Genomic DNA, 22,770 nt, shown 5'->3' with positions numbered 1-22,770 from the left:
TAATCTTGCCTCTAGGATTGGCTGATGCCAATGGGCCCTCCTCAAGGTTGCATAGAGGTCTCTTTAGTACATGTGGGGAGGTCAGGTATATGTGGGGAAGTCTTGATACTGCCTTGCTATTTATGACTCTCCTGATCCTTCTGCTGATGTCCGTGAATAGCAATAGAGATGAGTCAAGTACCTTCTAACTTGGGATGAATCAGATGCTAAGTTTATTGATATATTGGACTGATGCTGACAGCAGGGGCTACTTCACAGAGCAGTATCTAGGAACTGCTGGGTTCTGGCTCCTAATCCCAATTACCATAGAGAAGACGGAGCCATAGGAGATCCCTAAGGGAGACCTGACACGAGATGTTTATTGAAGCATTCCACCTTTTGTTTCCTCCCTTCCTGTGTCTTTTTTGGGAAGGGCTTTGGGACTAAGACACAGGAGGCTTTGGATTTATGAGTGAACATGTCAGAATTTGGCATTTATTGGCCTTAAACCCATCATTGCACAATGAGGTAAGCTGCCACATAGAGCAAACTCAGAGGGTCCTGCATCCCCAGTAATGTTCAGGCACTCTCTGTTATTCCCTAAATGTCACAGTGTGTATACATCCAAGGCTTCGCCCCAGGCTGTCAACTGGCTGTGTCAGTCCCCAGCCCTACTCCCCTCACTGCTCTGCTGATCAGAACAAGCAGCCATCGGAGGCCCTGGGCTCTCCAGGGCACGGCCACCTTCCTGGGACTGACTCTACTTGGTATTGGGATGAGACAGCAGCAGCATATCCCTGCCAGGTCCTGCTCAGAGCTTCTGCAGCAGTGATGCAGGCTGAGAACCCAGCTAGGCTCATCTAGACTCCATCTCTCCTCTCCTCAGCAGTGACTAAAGCTGGGCCGAGGACATGTGTGGCCTAAAACCACTGGCTTCGAAGTCAGGAGGCTTGGATTAGGGTCCTTTCCCCTCGAAAGTCTGAAACCTCAGACAAATTCCTTCACCTCCCTGAGCCTCCATTTGTTCTTCTGTACATGAGTGTTCTCAAAACCTTAGCACTCCCCCCTTTGGCCATCTATTTATACAATCTATATTCCTATTTTCTTGATATTTCTATATAAGTAGATTGGCTTTATCTGGTTGAATTTATTTTAACTGTATCTTAGATGAAAATGTCAACAAAGGCATGGGCTTGATGTTACCATTCATTATTTCCATGGAAGTTCGGAAAAATGCTAATTTATAAACTAAATAATAAAATGAAAATGTTCCACACTTTCTTTTTAAAATATATATATTTTATTGATTTTTACAGAGAGGAAGGGAGAGGGATATAGAATTAGAAACATTGATGAGGGAGAAACACCGATCAGCTGCCTCCTGCACACCCCCTATTGGGGATCGAGCCCGCAACCAAGGTACATGCCCTTGATTGGAATTGAACCTAGAACCCTTCTTCAGTCAGAGGTCTTATGCTCTAACCACTGAGCCAAACTGGTTAGGGTAATGTTCCACACTTTCACTGGCCATCAACCAGGAGCACACAGATGGGCGTGGCAACTGCCTCCAGCCCTCACATTCTAGGTGGAAGTGGAGACTTAGGGGCACCGGCAATCCCTGGTTATAACAGATTTCAGAGCAATAAGTGAAAAAGCATTATTCCCATCCTTGGAGCAACTCTTATCTTTTTTTTTATCACCCCCAAACCCCACTTATGAACATGATGATGGTCTGGGGGAAATGGTGGGTCTGTGTGCCTGCAGATGGCGTTGATGGAAGCGGTTCTGCCCTGGGAGGGAGCTGGCACTCGCCACTGTGCTGATCCTTTGAAAGGAGTTTGGTGCCTTTGAGCCCTTTCCCATGTCCCACGGGGGCCTCTTTGGGGACACCTCGGTTTGCTGAGCGCTGACCCAGGCACCCTGGTGCTCGGATGGCTCTGCTGTTGGCAGCCATCTTCCAGATGTGCACCCGGCCATTGCTGACTGGAAGTGCTCCAGGAGCCTCCTGGGACTGGCCTCAGGATGGAGGGCCCCCCTGAGCACGTGAGGGAGCAGGTCCACAGGAAGGGCCTCCAGCTTGGGGGATTTCATAAGGAGAACTGTCCCACGAGCACTGTGGAATCACCTATGGGGACTTGGGCTTCTCAGGAGAGGATGTTGATTCTCCTACTTAAAATGACTTGGCTGAGGCCAGAGGCAGACTGGCTACTGTCTAAGTCAGTGTTTTTGTATTTCTTCCTTACCTTACTGCCTCAGTTGCCCTGTGTGCTCTGTTCCTAGGACAGCCGTTGTATTTTGGGGGAAAGGTGTGCTTTAGAAGAAACATTTACAGCACTCCGACTTGCCAAATAACAATGTAGGGACTCAGAGGGTACCTTCCCTTCAGGTGACCCGGAGGGTTCTGGGGCAGCCTCCACATGGGGACCATGCCTGCCCCTTCCTTCCTATGGCTGGGGCAGGGATAAGTCCAGGCCATATGTCCATCAGGAACACAGGGTCCCTTCAGAGGCACGGACACTCAGCTGCTTCCCTCCCCCTGCTTTCCTATCCTGCATGCCCCTGTGAGTGCCTTCGCCTCTGATCAATCTTGGATCTGATATTCATTTTTACCGATTTAATCTAATGAAAAAAGTTAGGGTGGGATGTGGGCCATGTTACTATTCCTGTGTAATATAGCGAGCACATTCCAAGGGCTGTTTCTACATTCAGACATTTCCCCCAGCATCTGTGCTGCATGTTGCCTTACCAGCCTCATATCACTCCAGGCCAGTAGGGTTGAAGCAGAAGAACAGTTGAAAGGAGAGTTATTTCACTTGAAAATCATGCACACGCACACACACAGTGCACTTCACTATGTAAACTTTCTTATTCACTCTTATTGCCCAGGATCCCCCTTTCTGCACCCTCTGCTCACTGGCCCTCTACCTGCCATGGCTTTGGCATTGTGCCCTGTGCCCTTAGTACCCCTCCGTGTGTGTGCAAATCCTGTCTACCTTTCAGGTCCTACCTCACCTGTTGCCACCTGGCTACCCTCCCCATCTTTCATTCAGAGACCATGCCTGCCCCTTCCTTCCTATGGCTGGGCTGCCAGGGAAGACCCCTCTGAGGCTCTCTCATGGCTCTATTTCCATCCAATGTGTCAGTATTTTGATGTGCCTTTTCCTTCCCTATGAGTCTCTGGGCTCCCAAATGGCAGGATCTGGTCTAAGTCTGATTCATCTTTATATTTCTTACAGCTTCCAGCCCAGTGCTTCACACAAGAAACATCCCCAGTTGGTGTTTGTGAAATGAGTATAATTTGTTTGTATTATGTTTTGTTCTACTTGGTCCTCACAACTGCCTCTGTCTCACTCCCAAGCTTCTGATCTGTCTGTCTGCATGTCTCCCGTGCATTTCAAACAACACAGGCCCAGTGAAACCCATCCAGCCTTTCCAAACCCCTCTCCATTTTGTGTTCTCTGCCTCACTTGGTGCAAGGACCACTGAAAGGGTCCCCAGCCAGATCCCTTTTCCTCCCTCTCCCTCCTCACTTGATCTAGCACTGAGCTCTGATCATTTTATTTTCCAGATGCCTCTAGATTCCTCTTTTCTCTCCCTTGCCACGACCACCACTGATACAGGGCTCCCTTGCCTCTCACCAGACTGCTGCAAGGGTGTCCTACCTGTTCATTTGCCTCTCTTGTTCCCCTCAAAATGTCCCTCTCACTGCCACCAGGCCATTCCTGGGAAAATGTTCCTGAGCAAACACCATCTTCCTGGTGAAAAGATTCAAGCAGTTCCCTCCACTCTGAAGGGCAAATTCCAAGATGGGAAACCTTTCATGATCTGACCCTCTATCACCTACTACTCCTTGCTTTCCACTTTGTCCTAGCAACACTAACCAGCTCTGTCATCTTTCCTACATTCTCCCTATTGTTTAACACTTCTGTGATTTCACTAATGCTGTACCATTGGCTTCAAGTCTCTCTCAGCTCCTCCAAGTGGGGTTGCTTCTAATGACTCATGAGTTTAAAATCCACCCTGTGTGCCGAAACCGGTTTGGCTCAGTGGATAGAGCGTCGGCCTGCGGACTGAAAGGTCCCAGGTTCGATTCCGGTCAAGGGCATGTACCTGGGTTGCGGGCACATCCCCAGTGGGAGATGTGCAGGAAGCAGCTGGTCGATGTTTCTCTCTCATCGATGTTTCTAACTCTCTATCTCTCTCCCTTCCTCTCTGTGGAAAATCAATAAAAATATATTTAAAAATAAAAAATAAAAAAAATAAAATCCACCCTGTGAGACCCACCCCCCCTCCCCCCCCCGCCCCCGCCAGAAGCTGAGTTGAGTGATCTCTGGTACATAGTCCCACCATTGTCCTCGCCTGTGCATGAGGCTGTCTCCTCTCATGTGAATTTACTGCATGCAGGGACTATGCATCTTTGGATCCTAGCGGGGCCTGGGCCTTGCCAGGAGGCTAGAAGGGACTGAATGGTCAGCCTGTAAGGAAGGCTAGGTAAGTCTGGCACAACAGGAAGCTCAGACTCAGAGAGGTCGAAGGGCTGCCTGACTGGGGAGTGGCACTGTGGGGACAAGGACCCAGCCGATGATACAGTGTCCCTTCCTCTGTCCTGCAAGACCTCTGGCCACATATTCAGTTCAGGTCTCCTCTGCTTGTTGTGGCTCCTTTCTCTCCACCAAATCCTCACCTCTCTTCTTTCCTCCACATATTCACAGAGAAGGGACCTCGGGGAAGACTGTCACACACACCAGAGCTAGGTTACAAAGCCCTCTCTATATATCTATTAAAAAATTTATTTTAGCCCAGCCAATGTGGCTCAATGGTTGAGCATTGACCTATGAACCAGGAGGTCACAGTTTGATTCCCGGTCAGGGCACATGCTTGGGTTGCAGGATCCCAGTAGGCAGTGTGCAGGAGCAGCTGATGGATGATTCTCTCTCATCATTTATGTTTCTTTCTCTCCCTCTCCCTTCCTCTCTGAAATCAATACAAATATATTACAAATTTTCTTTTAAATTCACACTGAGCAAAATCTCTGTGAAAGACTTTTTGAGTAAGAATTTCAGTTTTTAATGTTACAGGGCATGGCATAAAGACTGAGGTGGTATTGCTTGGTGTGATAGCATGGAGAAGCCCCCTTCCAGGACCTGGAGACTGGCAGTCCCTGACCAGCCTCTGGGCAAAGCAAAACTGCCCCGCCAAAAAACAAACAAATTAAAAAAACCTCAGGAACGCAGCTAATTGTCCTTGGTGGCTGCATTGGCACTTATGTAGTTGGCAACCACAGTGCCACATCCCCATCAATTGCAGTGTGGCAAGTGAATTGGATACTAATAGTAGGTGGAGTGTTGACATTTGTGACTGGTTTCCTTTTTCCAGTAGAGTGGAGTCAATGTTATAAATGACCTGTAATCAGGTTTCTCTCACTCAACATGTACCCGGGTACGGCTTCTTGACTGAGAGAAAAATGGAGTCATCGCTGGTGCTGGCAATGCATCAGCCCTCCATGTCCTGCGGTGTCTCCCTGTGGGTACCCCGTGTCTATCATGGCAGAGAAAACTTGAAAACTGCTGATTTGTCTGCTTGCTAAGGCAAGTGTATTCTCCCCAACTGCAAATGGACTAGAACTTCCTACCTGCAATCAGTCTACAGAAACAAAAATATAAATTCAAATATACAGCGTGAGGCAAAAGTAGATTTCCAGTTGTGAGTACATGAAACAGAGTTTATGCTTATATTATTATTTATTAATGTGTCCCAGTGTATGGATTCATGCACATTGAAGGAAACTTAATTAGAAGAAATATTTTAATATCACTATTTGTTCTTTCTCTGTAATAGACGTGTCAACCAAATTCACGATTGACAATGACAGATTGAAACACATGAGTGCGATTAGCGCCAGTGAGAGCTTTATGTGTGTCACATATGCGTAAGTCAACTTAGCCTTTTCTTAGATATAGAATAAACTTGCTTACTTAGACTTGCTTTCTAATTTAGCTAAACTTTTACCAGCTCAGTGAAGCACCCCAAGTTCTCTTTCATGTAATTGTCAGCAACACAACAGTAAATATCAGCACAAAGCAGATTATTATTGTAAATCATGCAGGGAGAACAAAGGGTAAAATATTTAACTGTAGCAGTGTTTGGCTATATTCTGCACAGTGAGAAAACCTGAAGTCATTTTCAAGTTCCACCATTTCTTACTTTCAGTTGGGTCAAGTTTCTAAACTTTTGAAATCTCTGTTTTCCGGCTAATGAAAATAAAATAGGATTCTACCAAGTCTCCTATCTACCTACTCCAGGACTTCTGTGAGGATCAAATGAGATGAGGCATGGAAAAATGCGTCACAGACATTTGGTTAAAGTGTAAAATGTTTGCACATGGCTATAAAGCAAGTCGGGTTACTGGGCTGAAGAAACTCCAAAGAGGCTAGTCGCTAGGGAGAGGAAACCGGGCATTGCTATGTGACATCATTACCTGGCGTCCACAGCCACCATTTCCAGGCTGGGCTGGACTGTGAGCCGCATTTTGCGACATGGGGTCTTGGCAGTGTTGGCTGCGATTTGGTGGGCTGGCGTTCTGGGGTGGTGGCGGGGCCTTGTCCCACTTGGGGGAAGCTGAGTGTTGGTTTGTCAGTGCCAGGTCCGCAGTGCTGTTTCTTTTTAAAAGGCCAGTGTGTATCATGGCAGCTCCTGTGCTGAGCATCTGCCCCCTGCTGGCCATTGCACATCATAGCTACTGGTCGGATGGTTGGACGGACACTTAGGCTTTTATATATATAGACTAGAAGCCCGGTGCACAAAAATTTGTGCACTCGGGGGCGAGGGTCCCTCAGCCGAGCCTGCGCCCATTTGCAATCCAGGACCCCTTGGGGGATGTCCACCTGTCGACTTAGGCCCACTCTCTGGGGGATCAGGCCTAAGCTTATAGTCAGACATCCTTCTGGCAGCCAGGGAGCCCTTGGGGGATGTCCAACTAAAGGCTTAGGCCCCCAAGGGATCAGGTCTAAACCGTTAGTTGGACATTCTTAGTGCTGCCACGGAGGTGGGAGAGGCTCCTGCCACCACCTCTGTGCTGGCCAGCCATGAACCAGCTTCTGGCTGAGAAGCACTCCCCATATTGAAGTGCACTGACCACCAGGGGGCAGCTCCTGCATTGAGCGCCTGCCCCCGGGTGGCCAGTGCGCATCACAGCAACCGGTCATTCTGCTGTTCAGTCAATTTGCATGTTAGCCTTTTATTTTTATTACATAGGATTATTGCATTTTCCATACAAACAACTGTAAACCTACTTTCCCCTGTGTGTGTGTGTGTGTGTGTGTGTGTGTGTGTGTGTAATGCATAGATTAATAAAAAATATAAAGCTTTGGTTTCTAAGAGAAGGGACTTTTAAAAAAAATTTACAACATTCCCTTTGTAAAGCATATGGTCCAGTTTTTCCTATAATTAGGTATTATAAAATGCAATGACATTCCCAGGCTGGGTGGCTCAGTTGGAGCAACATCCTGTACACCAAAAAAGGTTGCGGGTTTGATTCCCAGTCAGGGCACATACCTAGGTGTTGTGGATTCGATCCCTGGTTGGGATGCGTATTGAAGGCAACCGATCGGTGTTTCTCTCTCACATTGATGTTTCTCTCTCTCTCTCCCTTCCTCTTTCTAAAATCAATAAACATATCCTCAGATGAGGACAAAATAAAATGTGATGGCACATTTCTTTGCCCTCTCTGGGGATGAGACTCTATTTAGGCAGAGTTCCGTGTGGTAAGGTACAGGTAAGTTCTAAGTACAGGTCATTTACTAGAAAAAAATCCCTGTCCATTGAAAGGCACACTCTGCCTCCTCCAGCAGGGTGCTAATGGCATAGAAAAGTATAAGTCACACTGAGGTTGGATAAGTCTAAGCCATCACGCTTTCTGAAAGCACAGCTAATGTCTTCTGGGTGATGACTCTGTAGCATGGACCTGCCATTTGAACGTCCTTGTGAGAGAGGAGGCTGACACCCTCCTGTCAGCTAACTTCTTCCTGGGGGCAAGGCAGCCAGGGGCCAGTTGAGAAGAGTGAAGATGGGCTTTCAGATAGAGGCCTGGAGTCTGAACTGACACCGTGTGTAAACATCATGCTATTTATGCTTTACCAACCTTGCCAAGCCATCTGGGTGTGCCTCCCTGCAGTTAATCATGCTGTGCCCGGCTTGTGGGCGCCAGGCTTCCTGGGCCCTGGGCTGGGGCTGTAGAAACTTTTTAACACATGGTCTTTGCCTGCAAGTCTAGAAACAGCAGAATTGGGGGTTAAAGATTAATTCAGAAATGTCCACATATGCTTTAGGTGTGGGAGAGAATGACATGTCTGAGGATTGGAGTAAGCAAAGTCACTTTTAGGAAAGACAGGGAGTTATGCTGGGACTTAAGCAAATGGGGGGAGGGTGAGTGGACATGCTGTGGAGGAGAGCACAAAGGCTCAGGAATAGGCACAAACAAGGCCCCTTCCCCTCCGCCAGCTCTAGCTATCTATCTCTCTCTCTTCCCTGACTTCCTCCCAACCTCCTTTTTATTTCTCTCTCTCCCTTACAATAGAGCTGAATGTTAAGTATAGAACAAGTAAATCAGCACAATTAAAAACTAGAAAAATTAAACCCTGGAACACTGTGATCTGAATTAAGTCGTCATGCTGTTAACAAGTTGGCTGGGAATGGCCCTCATGGGGTCAGGAACACATGCCCACCCCAGGTGCAGAATTTAGCATTGGCTGGGCAGGTGATGTGTGTCTCATTACTTGTTTTGGAAGCAAGAAACCCTGACCTTCTTTGTATCATGTGAGTGTCTCTTGCCGGATCGGACTGACCTATGGATTCACTCTTTGTTATCAAGCTCCTGATTAGTAAATCAAAACAATACCAGTGTTGGGCTTTTTGTCTGTACCCAAGGGGGCAGGGTAGAGCTGGGGCTCAGCTTCCAGCTTCCCTTTGCTCTGGCCCATCCTTGCTAATGAGCCTGGACCTGTGCCCAAGTTCCTGGCTTATGTGCCTAGCATCTGGCCAGGAACACAGTGAGCCCTGGTCAGCTAGGGAAGAAATCAGGCTTACAGGTGCCAGGGTCTCTACTCTACCTCATCACCCCACCCCCCAACTAAAGCCAAATACAAGAGAAAAAAACTAGAAAACTAGGACAGAGCTGACAGCATGTGGTGAGGGGTGGGTAGGGTGCCAGGGAGGGAGGAGGCAGGGCAGGGTAGTGTTTTATTTTGTGTGTGTGTGTGTGTTTTTAAATTAATGATGAGAAGGATTTGAAGACTTGTACAATGGCTTTCCTAGCGAAAATGTAATTAGTTGAAGACAATCTGCCGCTGATGTTGGAGCTGGTGGGTTAACGAAGCCTGCCCTAATGAGAACAGCAGTGTCCCTCAGAGCTGCCTTCACAAACCAGGCCTCTCCCAGATTGGGGCTTGATTAGTTCCAGAAAGAAATTGAATTCTAATAATTTAAGTCAGGATGGGGGGAGGAATAAGAGCCATAGCACTTTGTGCTTGGCCCAAGATGAGACTCTTGTAACTGTCAGTCTTCTCTCTCCCAACCCCCTTTGATGCCAAAGTTTGCTGGCAAGGAATAGGTCTTGGAAGGGATTTCAGTGTATGATGTGCTAATTGTACATGTACGTCATCTCCTCTAGTCCTTAATTCCCTCTTGGGTTTTTTCCCCCTCGGATTTTTTTTAGCTCTAATATGCATCTTCTTTGGATGCCAAAATTGAGTCACAGCTGGAGTGTTATAGGGATGTGACTGTGGATGCTCACTGTTTTCCTCAGTATTGTGGGTCAGATCAGTGACAAGTTCAAGGAAGTTTGTAAGCAGAAAGCAATGCAGATGAGTTTTGTTAGCCTCTGTATTTGACCAACATTGAATGACTTGCATTGGGTATGACCATTACCCTTTGGTACCTAACTCAAAAACTGACCCGCAGGGTTTCTCCTACCTTCTCCAAATCTGTTGGCCAGCAGTTTGTTTAGTTGCAGTTCCCAGTTTCCCTGAAAGTGTTCAAATTCAAGATTTTCTTCCCAGTCTGTCTTCTGCATGTGTTGTTACATTGTGGAAAACATCTGCCATTCCTCTTAGGTCTCTGATCCCAGAACAAGGGGTTGCAGACAGCAAATAGACAGCAAAGTCGTGTGCATGGGTGGCAGACTGCTCTCAAGGAAACGAGTGAGCATCTGTTGCCTGTAGACCCTGGAGACAACAGAGTTCACTTAGAAAACATCTACTTAAGAATAGATCTCTCTATAGTTTTCCCTGCCTGTTTCAAAACGACAGTCTGACAAGTATGGTCACCCATGGCACAATTAAATTATTGCTTGAAATTATGCATTTGGTCAACCCAATGATAAGCTTAACTGAAGAAGATTGGGGCTTCTGTGGCAGGCAGTGTAGATAGTTCTAAGTGTGGATGTTTGGGAATCCTCATTTGCATAACCACAAGAGTTATGTGTGTAGGAGCAAGGCCATTCAGGGCTTAAAGAATATGGGAAGTTCTAGAATCAGGGCCCAGACTACAGTGGTGGGCCCCTTTCTACTCATGATCATGGAATACATAAGTGGTTGAATCTTTGGCCTCATACTACTGCGTAAACTTGGGCAAGTTATTTAACCCCTCTTATCCTCTATTTCCTCATTTAAAAAATGGAAATAGTAATTCTGCTTATAATTGTGGGTAGGATTAAATAAAATAATGAATGTAATTCACTATGTGCTCTGTTTGGCACATGGTAAGTTACAAATGATAGTTATTATTATCTCTCCAATATGTGATATGTAAGAATAAGGCAATTTGTGCCTAGAATAGCAAAATAAAGCAGGATTCAGGGGAGGAATTGAGCACATAGGCTGGATTGCTGTAGGAAGCTGAGAAAAGCTTTCACAATGGTTTGTAGCATTTAAGATATTCACAGAACTAACCATCAGCTATGTATGGCTGTCACCTCTCTCAGTAGAGGGATGGTGCCATTGGAGATCCCACTGTGAGAGAAAACCAGGTAGGACTCCTAAGCAATGACACAGCAGACCTAATGGCAATTATGAAGATAAGGTTGTACTTCTCTGTGTGGGACAAGAATGTGACCAAATCCCACACAATGTGAAGGGCCTTCCACCTGTCCCAACTATCATCTCTGAATAGTACAGCCATTAAGGGCCCATCTCAGTCTGTATTTGGGGAAAAAACAGACCTTTTAAATCTTCACTAGTTCAGAGAGTGACATTGGCGATTATGTACCAAATTCAGAGAAATCTTGACATTTTGAATCTCTCTTCCCTTGTTGTTCCCATTTGTTTTCATCTGAAGCCTAGTAATCCCCCCAGGGCATTGGAATCCCCCCCTCCTCCCTAGGTACCTTGCCTATGGTCTGCCCTCAGTGACTAGTCTTGAATGGTGATCTTTATTTGCTCAGTTCCAGCTGCTGCCCACGAAATGACTATATCTCTCAGACCTTCTCTCTTCCCCTTGAGTTGGACTGTCTGACTTTGAGGAAATGGGGGGGAAGAAGGGTTTAACAACTCCATTATGTTCAGAGAGAAAGAGGGTTAAAGTCTAATGGTCATTAGCATATACTGTGCCAGCTGCCTCTTCTGTTACTTGTTCAGTAATTCCCGTAACAGTTGGTCCTAATGGAGCAGATTATTGTTATTATTTTATTTCATGAAGATCACCTACTGCATAAAAACGAAGAGGAAAGGAGGAAGGGAATGTGGCCAAGAGTAGGCATTGAGTGTTACCCAGCTGGAGTATTTCTTTATTGGCTTCATGCTTGGCTTGTGAAGATTTGCAGGGCTGATGCACAAAGCCCGTGGAGGCAGCCTGTCTCATGCAGCTCTGACCTGGGTTTGCTGAGACAGCGACCTGGGGTGCTTTTGCTTTTGTGTGGACCCTTTTATCTCCTAGTCCCGTGGTTGGCAAACTGCGGCTTGAGAGCCACATGCGGCTCTTTGGCCCCTTGAGTGTGGCTCTTCCTAAGCCTTAGGAATACCCTAATTAAGTTAATAACAATGTACCTACCTATATAGTTTAAGTTTAAAAAATTTGGCTCTCAAAAGAAACTTCAATCGTTGTACTGTTGATATTTGGCTCTGTTGACTAATGACTTTGCCGACCACTGTCCTATCCTGCCTGTCACCCATTCATGCATGTGCATGCACACATATAACCACACACGTGGTTATCGGTGTTGTCTTAACACCGATTAGGGTTCCATCATAATGTCTGACTAGGCAGCAGCATCTCAGAACATGGTGAATTCTACATCTAGAGCAACGGTTCTCAACCTGTGGGTCGCGACCCCTTTGGCGGTCAAATGACCCTTTCACAGGGGTCGCCTAAGACCATCCTGCATATCAGATATTTACATTACGATGATTCATAACAGTAGCAACATTACAGTTATGAAGTAGCAACGAAAATAATTTTGTGGTTGGGTCACAACATGAGGAACTGTATTTAAAGGGCCAGAAGGTTGAGAACCACTGATCTAGAGGGATGTGAAGACTTCAGCTTTGCCCCTGTCACCTGATTTCTCACTGCTCTCAGCTCTGCAGGAGGCTAGGCCACTCTTTGGAATTAGGTGATCTATTAGGGTCGCCTTGGACCTAGAAAACTCAGCCCATAACAAGCTGCTTCTCTCTCACCCTACTTCTCTCAGCGCCAGTTGGCCTTAGCATTCTCATTAAACGATAGACAGGTCAAATCAAAGGACAGGTCCCTGAAGCTGCTAATGATTAGACAGCTCTGAGCAACTTATGAGCAAATGCACTCCTTTGCTTTTGCTCTGGGACAGAAAATGAAGGCTCTGAGGCAAGAAAAATCCCAAAACCAAAAAAGCAGCTCTATAAAAAGAATCTGAAAGAGAACAACTTGAAATAGCCCAGGCTGACTCCAGCACACTAGCCTCCGGCCACTTCCCTGTAGGGCTTCAGGCTGTCATTAGATGAAACTCCTGAAGTCTCATGAAGAAACTGAAGACAAACTTTCCAGATTAAAGACATAGGTAGTGATCAAACCTAACAGAATTAAAACTTTTAGACCTAGAAACAAAAAAGTAAAGCTATACAGTTGAGTTTCCTCCTGAGAAAACTCCATGCTCTTGGCTTCTTCCTTTGGAAGGGCCCTCAAATGTCAACCTGCCTGACCTGGAAGACCCTTATTCTTAGAGTGTGCCTCTTGCTTATGGAAAATTGCCTGGTCCCTACCTTTACCCAACAAATTACATTTTAATGAGAGGGGATATTGGAGAGACAGCCTGTTTCTTTCCTAAGCTTTGGATACTTGATCTAGAAGAATGGGGAAGAGGTTTTGAAGCAGCTCACGACAGCAGGCTGCATTGGCATCATGCCCCAGTGAGAGGCTAACCTGGCAGGCGGGTCTGTCCCCTGCCAGTGGGATGTGCAATTCACGTTAGAAGCCCCAGAGGACATATTGAGGCCTCCTAATTAATGTGGTGGCCCATGGCAACTGGAAGGCATTTCTACACGATTAAAGACTTCTGAAAGCCCCCAAGGGGAGGTAATGTTCCTAATAATTTATAAATTGAACTCTGTACTTAATATGCTTAAAGTGTTTCTCTTGTCTTCCATTTGGGAAGGAGACGGGTAGGGGATAATGGATTTCTATTCACCAGCCATCACAGAAAAGAGAATTTGCCGGAAGAACAAACCAAGGAGCTTTCTCTTCTAGTTTAGGTGATGCCTTCTGGCAGTAAAAGGAGCCTCAAGGTCAAGAATTTGTTACTACAATTTCAATGACATCATCTGATTTCAAAGGCCTTATTATGCCTTTGGGGAAGTGGGTAGGTTGGCTTATGGGGACTTCATTGGCCCACCTTGGAAGGAGAGGGTCCGTTATTTCCGTGGTCTGCAGTTTCTGGCTTTACTGGGCAGGAATTGCTGACAGACATGTTCTCTACCATCGGTTTACCTCTTTCAAGTTACTTCCAGTTCTACAGGGACCAGTATTACACTCAGGACATGTTCAGGTTGGAAGATTCAGGTCTTTCAATCACTTCATTTGATAGATGAAGGCCTCAGATAGCTTCAGAAAGATATGCGCTATCATTCCACTGGTTAGCCTTGCTGTTTTATTGGTGATGTTCATGTTATTAGTAATTTGGGTCTGGTTTTCCATTGGGCTCATAGAAACACAGGGTTGGAGGAGACTTTGAAAAGTCACCTATCTACCTCATTCATTCCTTATCCCTGGCCCATTTGAATGTAGATTAGAATATAGCCAGCACTGCCCATGTGGGCATTAGTTTTTCTCCTCTTGGTCTGTTTCCTTTGAAAGCCAGAGACAAATGTAAGTGATCATTGTCATACATGAGAGGGGACCTGTGCCTAGACCTTCGGGTTTGTTACTGGGGAGAAATAGTTGACATGAGCCACCAAACTTGTCTATTTGAATCTTATTTTGTTAGCCACCCTTTAATTCCCTTTGGAATATCACTGGAATTCAGTATGTCCAGTTGTCTTGAGGGATAATTAATTATGTCTCAGATTCACTCCTCTGGTTCCTCCTAGGATGAAACAGCTTTGAAATGTGAGCTGATTAATTGGCTGTAGTCCCTTGACAGATGGTAGCTGGAAACAAATCTCAGCTTTTCCATTTCTTTGCCAAGGGTTCACAAAATCCAGGTGACATCCTAAGTGTTGATGACATTGATAGACCCAGATTCTTTATTTTGAGATCTAGGGATCATATGACACTGATTTGGGGTAAGAGAAGGATTCCTCTCACCCCTGAGATGATACCTAGAATACCATCTAGTCCAAGGTCTTTTTACCTGTCCCAGTTTCTTCTCTTGGAAGAAGAAGAGTAATGACTGCCTTCTAGCCCCTGTGAGCTGTTTTTATCTTCCTTTGTGCCTGCATTTACCTTTAAAAATGAGTTATACAAATTATTTTCTCTAACTCCAGTGTAAACTCCACGAGATCAGGATCTATACTTGTATTAGTCATGGCAGAATCCCCATAACAGTGACCACTAGAAAAATGCCTTGCTAAAGTGAGTAGGTACTTGGTGAATGATGGAGGAATGGATTGAATGAATGAGTCACATAAGCAACTGACTTATATAAGCTTTGCTTGCAGGCCCATAGAAGATGTCCATATTGAAATATACTCAAAGTTTACCTCTATTTCTCTCCTTCCTTCCGTCTCTTTCTTTTACAGTTATTGAGCACTTCCTATATGCCATGCACTGGGCTTAACCCTGGACCTTGGTGGCTCCTGCTCTCATTAATTCTAAAACTTAGATGAGATTGACAAGCAAATCAAAGGTAAACGTCCTTGTGGTTAGAGCAGCTGTGGGCAAACTATGGCCCGCGGGCCGTATCCGGCCCGTTTGAAATGAATAAAACTAAAAAAAAAAAAAAAAGACCGTACCCTTTTATGTAATGATGTTTACTTTGAATTTATATTAGTTCACACAAACACTCCATCCATGCTTTTGTTCCGGCCCTCCGGTCCAGTTTAAGAACCCATTGTGGCCCTCAAGTCAAAAAGTTTGCCCATCCCTGGGTTAGAGTCATATGGAGGGTTCTATAGGCAATTCAGCGAGATTAGGGAAACATATTCTGAGATTATGTCACTAAATTCACTTTGAAGGACAAGGAGGAGTTAACTAAGGGAGGGAGACGTGACCCATACCCAGAACCAATACACAGGTCAGATAATGAGATGGCCTTGTGGTTGACCTACATGACTGGGCTAAGCTTAGAAGGGAGATCTGCCAAGCATGTTCTATCCTTGGGCAATCACCATTGGTGTTATATAAAAGATTCTAAAGTCTGCAAATTACCTGACAAACCTCATGCTGTTCTCTAGGGTAAGTGCCGAAAATGTCAGTGTCATAATAAAATAAAAGCCGATTTCATTTGTTTGATCTCTGTTAAAGCCAGTAGAAACGATTTATTGATTTTTAAAGAAAAACATATTTTTAAATGCCACTTTTTTTGCAAGCAACTTGTTAATAGATGTGGAATTCTCATATACCCCAAATGCACTTCTAGTTACAAAATGTTCAGTTTTGAGGAAAATCAATAGAATAATCAGAAAACTCATGGAAAGATGAACAAAGAGCAAAATAATTTCATATCATGCAGTCAGTGTTATTATTATTTTTTTAAATATGTTTTTATTGATTTGAGAGGGCGGGGAGGAGAGAGAAACTGATCCATTGCCTCCTGCACGCCCCCTATGGGGATTGAGTCTGAAACCTGGACATGTGCCCTGACTGGGAATTGAGCCTGTGACCTCTCAGTGCATGGAACAACACTCAACCAACTGAGCCACACTGGCAAGGGGTATTTTTTAAGATTCATAGTTTGCAACTTGTTTCACTTGGATCCAGATGTTTCTTAATTTCGTTTTGTTCTTAATGCCATAAAAGCAAACTAAGACACATAAATGAAGAATATGCTCCGAACACAGCTAAGGTATTACAGAAACTGAGCCAGAGTCGCGTGTGTGAAGAACTCTTAGCACTTTCTATAGATCCATTATGTTGTCATGTGCTCATGCTCACATCCAGGTGGAAGTCTGTTTGGGGTTGAATGCATGGAGCAGGTCTGTTCCTCCCAACAGACTTGACTTTTGTCAGACAAGAAGATACGGGCAATTTGCCTTTCTTTCTTCGACTTGGTTATCAGGAAACTCCTAGCTACAGCTGGTGGCCCAGGCTTTCTTTCCATTCCACTTGCCCCACCTCTTTGTTTCATTAGATGATTTGAAAGAAAATCCTAGATCATTTGTGTTTTTTACTGTAACTGCTGAAAAATCCTCTGTGGAAGTACGAGAGATCACAAGTAATGATAATATCAAAGAACTACAGTTTATCACAGGACTATAAAAGTAATCAGAGTTGAACACTGGATTTCCAAGTTGTCTCTGTAGAAAGTGATCAGGAGGCTATACTTGTGCCTTTTTTTAGTATAGTAGAGGGGGGGGGGGGGGAGAGAGAGAGAGAGAGAGAGTGTTTGTGTGTGTGTGTGTTTAGCCTACCTATGAATTTCTTTCTGGATAGGGCAGATAAGCAATTCAGAGGAATTTGTGTGTGGTAATTTTACAAATCATTATTATAAAATATTAGTATCAAATTACATAATAATATCGCATAGCATTATGTATGTGTAGTATTATCCTATATAATAAGAGTCCAGCGACCGAATGGCAGAATAATCAAAACCACCACTTGACCAGTAACTGACGTGCACTGACCACCTGGGGGCAGGTGCAGGAGCTGCCCCCAGGTGGTCAGTGTGCTCTCACAGTGGGAGGGCTGCTCAGCTGACCAGGATGAGAGGCGCTTCCACAGCAGGAGCAGCCGCTCAGAGGGCGGGTCCACAGCCCCTTGGCTGACCTTGGTGAGTGGCGTTCCCACAGCAGGCCAATCCCGTAGGCCACGCCCCCCACTAGTGCATGAATCCTGTGCACTGGGCCTCTAGTGTATGTAATAATCCACAATCGATAAGCTGTATCAAAATGTTGTGGCACCTGCCACAAATCTGGATTCTAGAAGCAGAGAAACTACCCCACAACATCAGTGAGTACCTGAGAATCTTCCCTCCGGGGCCTGTGCTATTTCACCTGGTGTCTGGAACTCATTTTTGGTAACTGATTATTAAAGAGTTGAGATCATCAGGAATCACTTACTCTGAGCAGAGGAAATGTTTTGCCAGCACAAGTTAGAGATGCTAAATACACTGGTTTAGCCAAATGAAAATGTGTGTTCTAGCTTCCTTTAAGTCATCACGTTTTTGACAAAATAAACGTAAACTAGTCCTGAGTGCCTAGGTGGACACGTGGAAATGGGAATTTCACATTAACCTAACCAAAACAGTCCCATGAAAGAGCAGTGAACAAGAGTCTTGGTCTAGAGCCAACTGGGCACTGTCCAGCTTTGTCGTTTCTCTGGGCCTTGTTTCTTTATCAGAAAATGGGGAGCTGAACCTAGAGATTTTCAGTGAGTCTCACAGTTGAACCAGAACACAGATTTCTTTGTTGAAATTCAACTAAGTTGAGGGCCTAGCAGCGGTTCTTAACCTGTGGGTTGCGAACAATGAAAATACATCCTGCATATCAGATATTTACATTACGATTCATAACAGTAGCAAAATTACAGTTATGAAGTAGCAACGAAAATAATTTTATGGTTGGGGGTCACCACAACATGAGGAACTGTATTAAAGGGTTGCAGCATTAGGAAGGTTGAGAACCACTTCCTCCAGGCAGGAAGTAATGTATGACCTGAAAATGGGAGTGTGGATTTCCCACTGCTGATGGGTCCTAGGTGGAATACCTTGTGGGTGCTTAGTCCAAGGACGTGTGTTGATGACAGTGCTGTCTGACCCACTGTCAGCTGGATGGGCACTTTGAATAGTTCCTCTTTTCCTTTAAGAAGTGAGGATGGATGTAGGAGGAATTAGGATTATGATATATATGCCAGGAATGAAACTCATTCAGGATGACTGTGGTCACGTGGGTTAGAGTAGGGGCTCTGAAGTGGCAGTCTCTTTGTTCCCATTTCAGTCCTAGTCATATGCTGTGTGACTTTGGGCAAGTTGGATTTTACTGTGTGTTTTTCTCTCTGTGCCTTAGCCTTTTCAAATGTAAAATAGGGAGCATGTAATCTAATTAAATAGTTTAACTCTACCCCTTAGAGTTAAAAGCGTGGAGCAATTAAAACAAATGTCTGATACAAAGTAAGACCCCATAGTAGACAACTGTTCTCTTTTTATCCCTGTATTAGAGGCCCAATGCACAAAATTCATGCGAGGGGCTTGGCCCTCACAGCCCCAGCCAGCCCCAGCTTGCCCTCGCAGCCCCTCTCAGTCTTGGCCAGCCCTCGAAGTCCCAGCTTCATCCAGAAGGTCGTCTGGACAGTCATCCAGAAGGATGTCCAGACAGACATTCTGCTGTTCAGTCTAATTAGCATATTATCTCTTTATTATATAGGATAATATCAGGAAAGAACCTAATACTGATCTTCCAGCCCTGCAGTGGCCATCTGAAAGGAGAATTGGGGGCAGGGGGGGAGGGGCGAGTGGAAGGGGCTCCTGAAATGTCTGTGTGAGCAGGAAAGATGGTGTTTAAACCATTCCTCAGAGATGGATCTTTATGCTACTCTTAGAGCTCTTTAGGGAATGAAATTACCTCTTGCTTGCACAGACCTAATTCTGTGTCTGACAACTTTTCTCACTCTGCAAGTTTTTCTTCCTGTGTGGTTTAGTTACCTATTGTTGCAGTTTGTTTGGGGTGAAGGAAAGGATATGGGTCTGACTCTGAGACACGGGTTGGTCTGTGGAAAACCGATTGGGTCGGACTCAGCATTCCCTCTCAGCAAACTGGTGCGGGCTCAGATACATCACTTTCGAAGCCCCAGAGGCTTGTGTGCGCGTACATCTTCAGGACCCCGGATGGAGGGTGGAGGACAGGGCAGCAGGGAGTCAGCAAGGAGCCAGGATTCGGGGCTGTGGACTCTCACCCCAGCCATAACCTGAGCAGCTTCATGTTTATGCTTCCTCTGTACTTGCATAAGAGATTTCACTAGGAGAAGGAGTTTCACAGATAAAAGAGACATTTGAAAACCTGGAGGCCCCAATAAGCCACCTGGTGTGACCTGTCACTTGGCAGCTACTCTGTTGCTTCTTGTCTCAGCTCCGCTGAGCTGCCTGTTCAAAAGTTTCAACATCGTGTGTGTGTGTGTTTGGTGTATGTTTTTGTGTTTGTGTTTATGTGTGTATGTGGGTATTTTGTGAATGTGTGTGTGTGTATTGTGAATGTGTGTTTTTGTATATGCTTGTGTGTGTATGTGCATGCACATGCTTCTTTGTTCACAGTGATGATAGGAGAGGGAGGGTAAATGGAAAGATTTACGGGGAGAGAAACTTTATAAATCCAAGACATAATGATTATGAGATTGGAAAAAGTCCCCTTTAAGAAGTATGGGGGAATAGTATTGACTCAGCCTGTGGGGTTTTCATTTCCAGCCTGTATGACGGGGCTACAGTGATTGAAGCCCAAGGTTGATCAAGAGAGGAGCCATGTGGCACACCCCCACGTAATGAAATAGGTTTGGAGAGACATGGACCAAATAAAGGAGTGGTTACAGTTGTGCACAGGACAATTTATGTCTTCTGGGTGCTGAGCAGCACAGGCTTGCCAGACTTTCCCTCCCAGTCCTGTTCTGGGTAGGTGTCCAGGGAGGGGCTCGATCTTGGAGCACTGCATCCTGATCTCTGACAAACTCACAGCTCCTGGTATGTAAGTTATGGCTTCAGAGGGTAGACTTGGAGCATAAGGTTCAGAAGAAAACTCTCCTGCCAGCCTGACTCTAGGGCAGGAGTCTTGATCTCTTCCCTGGAGATGCAGTGAGAATGGGAGCATCACTGTGGCCAGTGGGAGTGGGAGAAGGCTATCTCCCAGGTCAGTGGTGACCCAAAAGTCATGTCAGATGGTAAGGTTCCTGCACACACTTGGATAGAAACTTCACTTTAGATAGGTCCATCGTCTTCCCTGCTGGGCAGTCACTTTGATGGAGATATTTAAGGTTAGGCTGAGGATGGCCTTGATTCTGTGGCTTACACTCTATTGGGCACTTTACACTATTACCTAACTTAGTCCTGACCACCACCCTGTGGGGGTGTCTCTTCTCCATCACACAGATCGGGAAGCTGAGGTTTTGAATTTAGAGGACTCACTGATTGTTGGAGCCAGAGTAAAAATATGTACACAATTGATTTTCAGATGTGAGAGAGGGAGAAACCAGATCCCCTCACACTGCTAAAAGAATTGGTCTGAAAGTAGCCGTGCATGGATCAGATTTGCCTTAACAGACTAACCCTACCCCTTATTTTTGAAGCTGAAACACACACACACATATAATCACAAAGATGTCTTTATTCAAATTGTTTGCTAAGTTGGAAGCAACTGTGGAACACTTGAAATGATGCACTGGTCATTCCAGTCCCACCTTTCTTTCACCTCAAACACAGGTTACAGCAGACTGTCCCTTTTTTCTAAGTGACACTTGTTACAAGTGTTTCTTGCACCTGAATGAATGAACTAGTGAGTGACTGGTGGTGGTAGCAGAGGGGCGATGCCTCTCTGAGGGACCAGCTCACCGTCCCCCGTCTCCATCTGCTTTCCTCTCTCCAGGGTGGCATGATCGCGCTGCTGCTGTCCATCTTATGCCTGGTAATGATCCTGTACACTCGTCGCCGCTGGTGTAAACGCCGCCGGGTCCCCCAGCCCCAGAAGAGTGCCAGCGCTGAGGCGGCCAACGAGATCCACTACATCCCCTCTGTGCTGATCGGCGGGCATGGGCGGGAGAGTCTGCGCAATGCCCGTGTGCAGGGCCACAACTCCAGTGGCACCCTGAGCATCCGGGAGACACCTATCCTGGATGGCTATGAGTATGACATCACCGACCTGCGCCACCACCTGCAGAGGGAGTGCATGAACGGAGGGGAAGACTTTGCCAGCCAGGTCACCCGCACCCTCGACTCTCTGCAGGGCTGCAATGAGAAGGCTGGCATGGACCTCACACCAGGTGGGAACTCCTTGAGAACAGGGGTTAGATCATCAATGTCTCAGATTCCCATAGCACCTGGCCTGATGCTAAGTCCATCAAGTAGCCCTGTGCTGCTCAGGGGTTACAAAGTCAGCTGCTTTCAGAAAGCAAGCAGATCTCACAAACATGTGAATGAGCTGGATGTCAGACAATAGAGACTAGTGCAGACTGTGGTGATGAGAGGGCATGTTCTGGGTGAATGCACTCAAATTACATTCTACAGTCTGTATCTAGTTAAAGGGCCATACCTGGTGACCCTATCCACACACAATTAGTTTAATTGAACTTCCAGTTGGAATTACTTTTCCTTCACTCTTTCATAACTTTGTGGTCTCCTAGAAATCAGAGTATTTCCGTCTCTGCCAACCTCTCACTTGAAAGGTTCCTTATTTTAATTCTGTGAAAACCACTTCCTTGGTTTATGCAGATTCCCTCGCTCTCACTTTCTCTGACCTTCTCTCTCAAAGTTCTTGCCTTGACTTTTTCTTACACAGGGAGTGACAATGCCAAGCTGTCGCTGATGAACAAGTACAAAGATAACATCATCGCCACCAGCCCCGTGGACTCCAACCACCAGCAGGCCACACTGCTCTCGCACACCTCCAGCAGCCAGAGGAAGCGGATCAACAACAAGGCGCGAGGTACCCGGTCTGAGGTTGGGCATGCAGGTAGATTCCTTCCTATTGGTGGAGGCAGGACCCTTAATATACTCAACCACCACTCTCATGTAATCTTTTCTGGGGGACTATTGAGTATGAGTTACCAAAAAACTCAAATAATATATAAACCTGGTGCCCAAGTAATTTCATCAAAAAGAATGTACCCTTAGGAAATAATTGGGAAAATATGCATATATGGGTGTCAGAGACTCTTTATCACATTGTTTAAAAGAGAGGAAAATTGGAAATAGCTTCAATGTCTATCAAGAGGGAAGTGGTTAACTGCCTGCACACTGTCTCCTATCCAATGGCCAACCACGCAGCCATTTACGACAATAGAGATTGTACCTGTTAATATGGAAAGTTGGCCTCTCATTTATATGACATGGGAAAAAATGAGGTCATAAAAGAGAAGGTGCAGCGGAATGCCATTTTTAAGGGAAGATTTAATAAAGTTCATCTGTTTTTGTATCAGAAAAGGCAGACAGTATATATATATCAAATGTTAAAAACTGGTATACATCAGTTT

At 45.5% G+C, this 22,770-nt stretch overlaps 1 protein-coding gene across 4 annotated transcripts in view; it reads left to right on the top strand.

Moving 5' to 3' along the window:
• The window catches only part of ASTN1 (astrotactin 1), a 281,624-nt gene that overhangs the window by 110,745 nt on the left and 148,109 nt on the right, over window positions 1-22,770 (top strand). For 2 of the 4 annotated variants that reach the window (XM_070396322.1, XM_070396323.1), the window contains exons 3-4: window positions 21,168-21,561; window positions 22,077-22,250. In XM_070396322.1, the coding sequence (XP_070252423.1) occupies window positions 21,168-21,561; window positions 22,077-22,250 (568 nt within the window). The remainder of the gene's footprint in view (window positions 1-21,167; window positions 21,562-22,076; window positions 22,251-22,770) is intronic. The other 2 variants (XM_070396324.1, XM_070396326.1) reach the window with 1 other exon arrangement.

Source organism: Myotis yumanensis, unplaced genomic scaffold (assembly GCF_028538775.1).
Source record: "Myotis yumanensis isolate MYYU_CA2020_CCGP unplaced genomic scaffold, mMyoYum1.0.hap1 SCAF_17, whole genome shotgun sequence".
NCBI classification, from domain to species: domain Eukaryota; kingdom Metazoa; phylum Chordata; class Mammalia; order Chiroptera; family Vespertilionidae; genus Myotis; species Myotis yumanensis.
The sequence above is the reverse complement of the archived record's forward strand: the minus strand, read 5'-3'. Positions and strand labels throughout refer to the sequence as shown.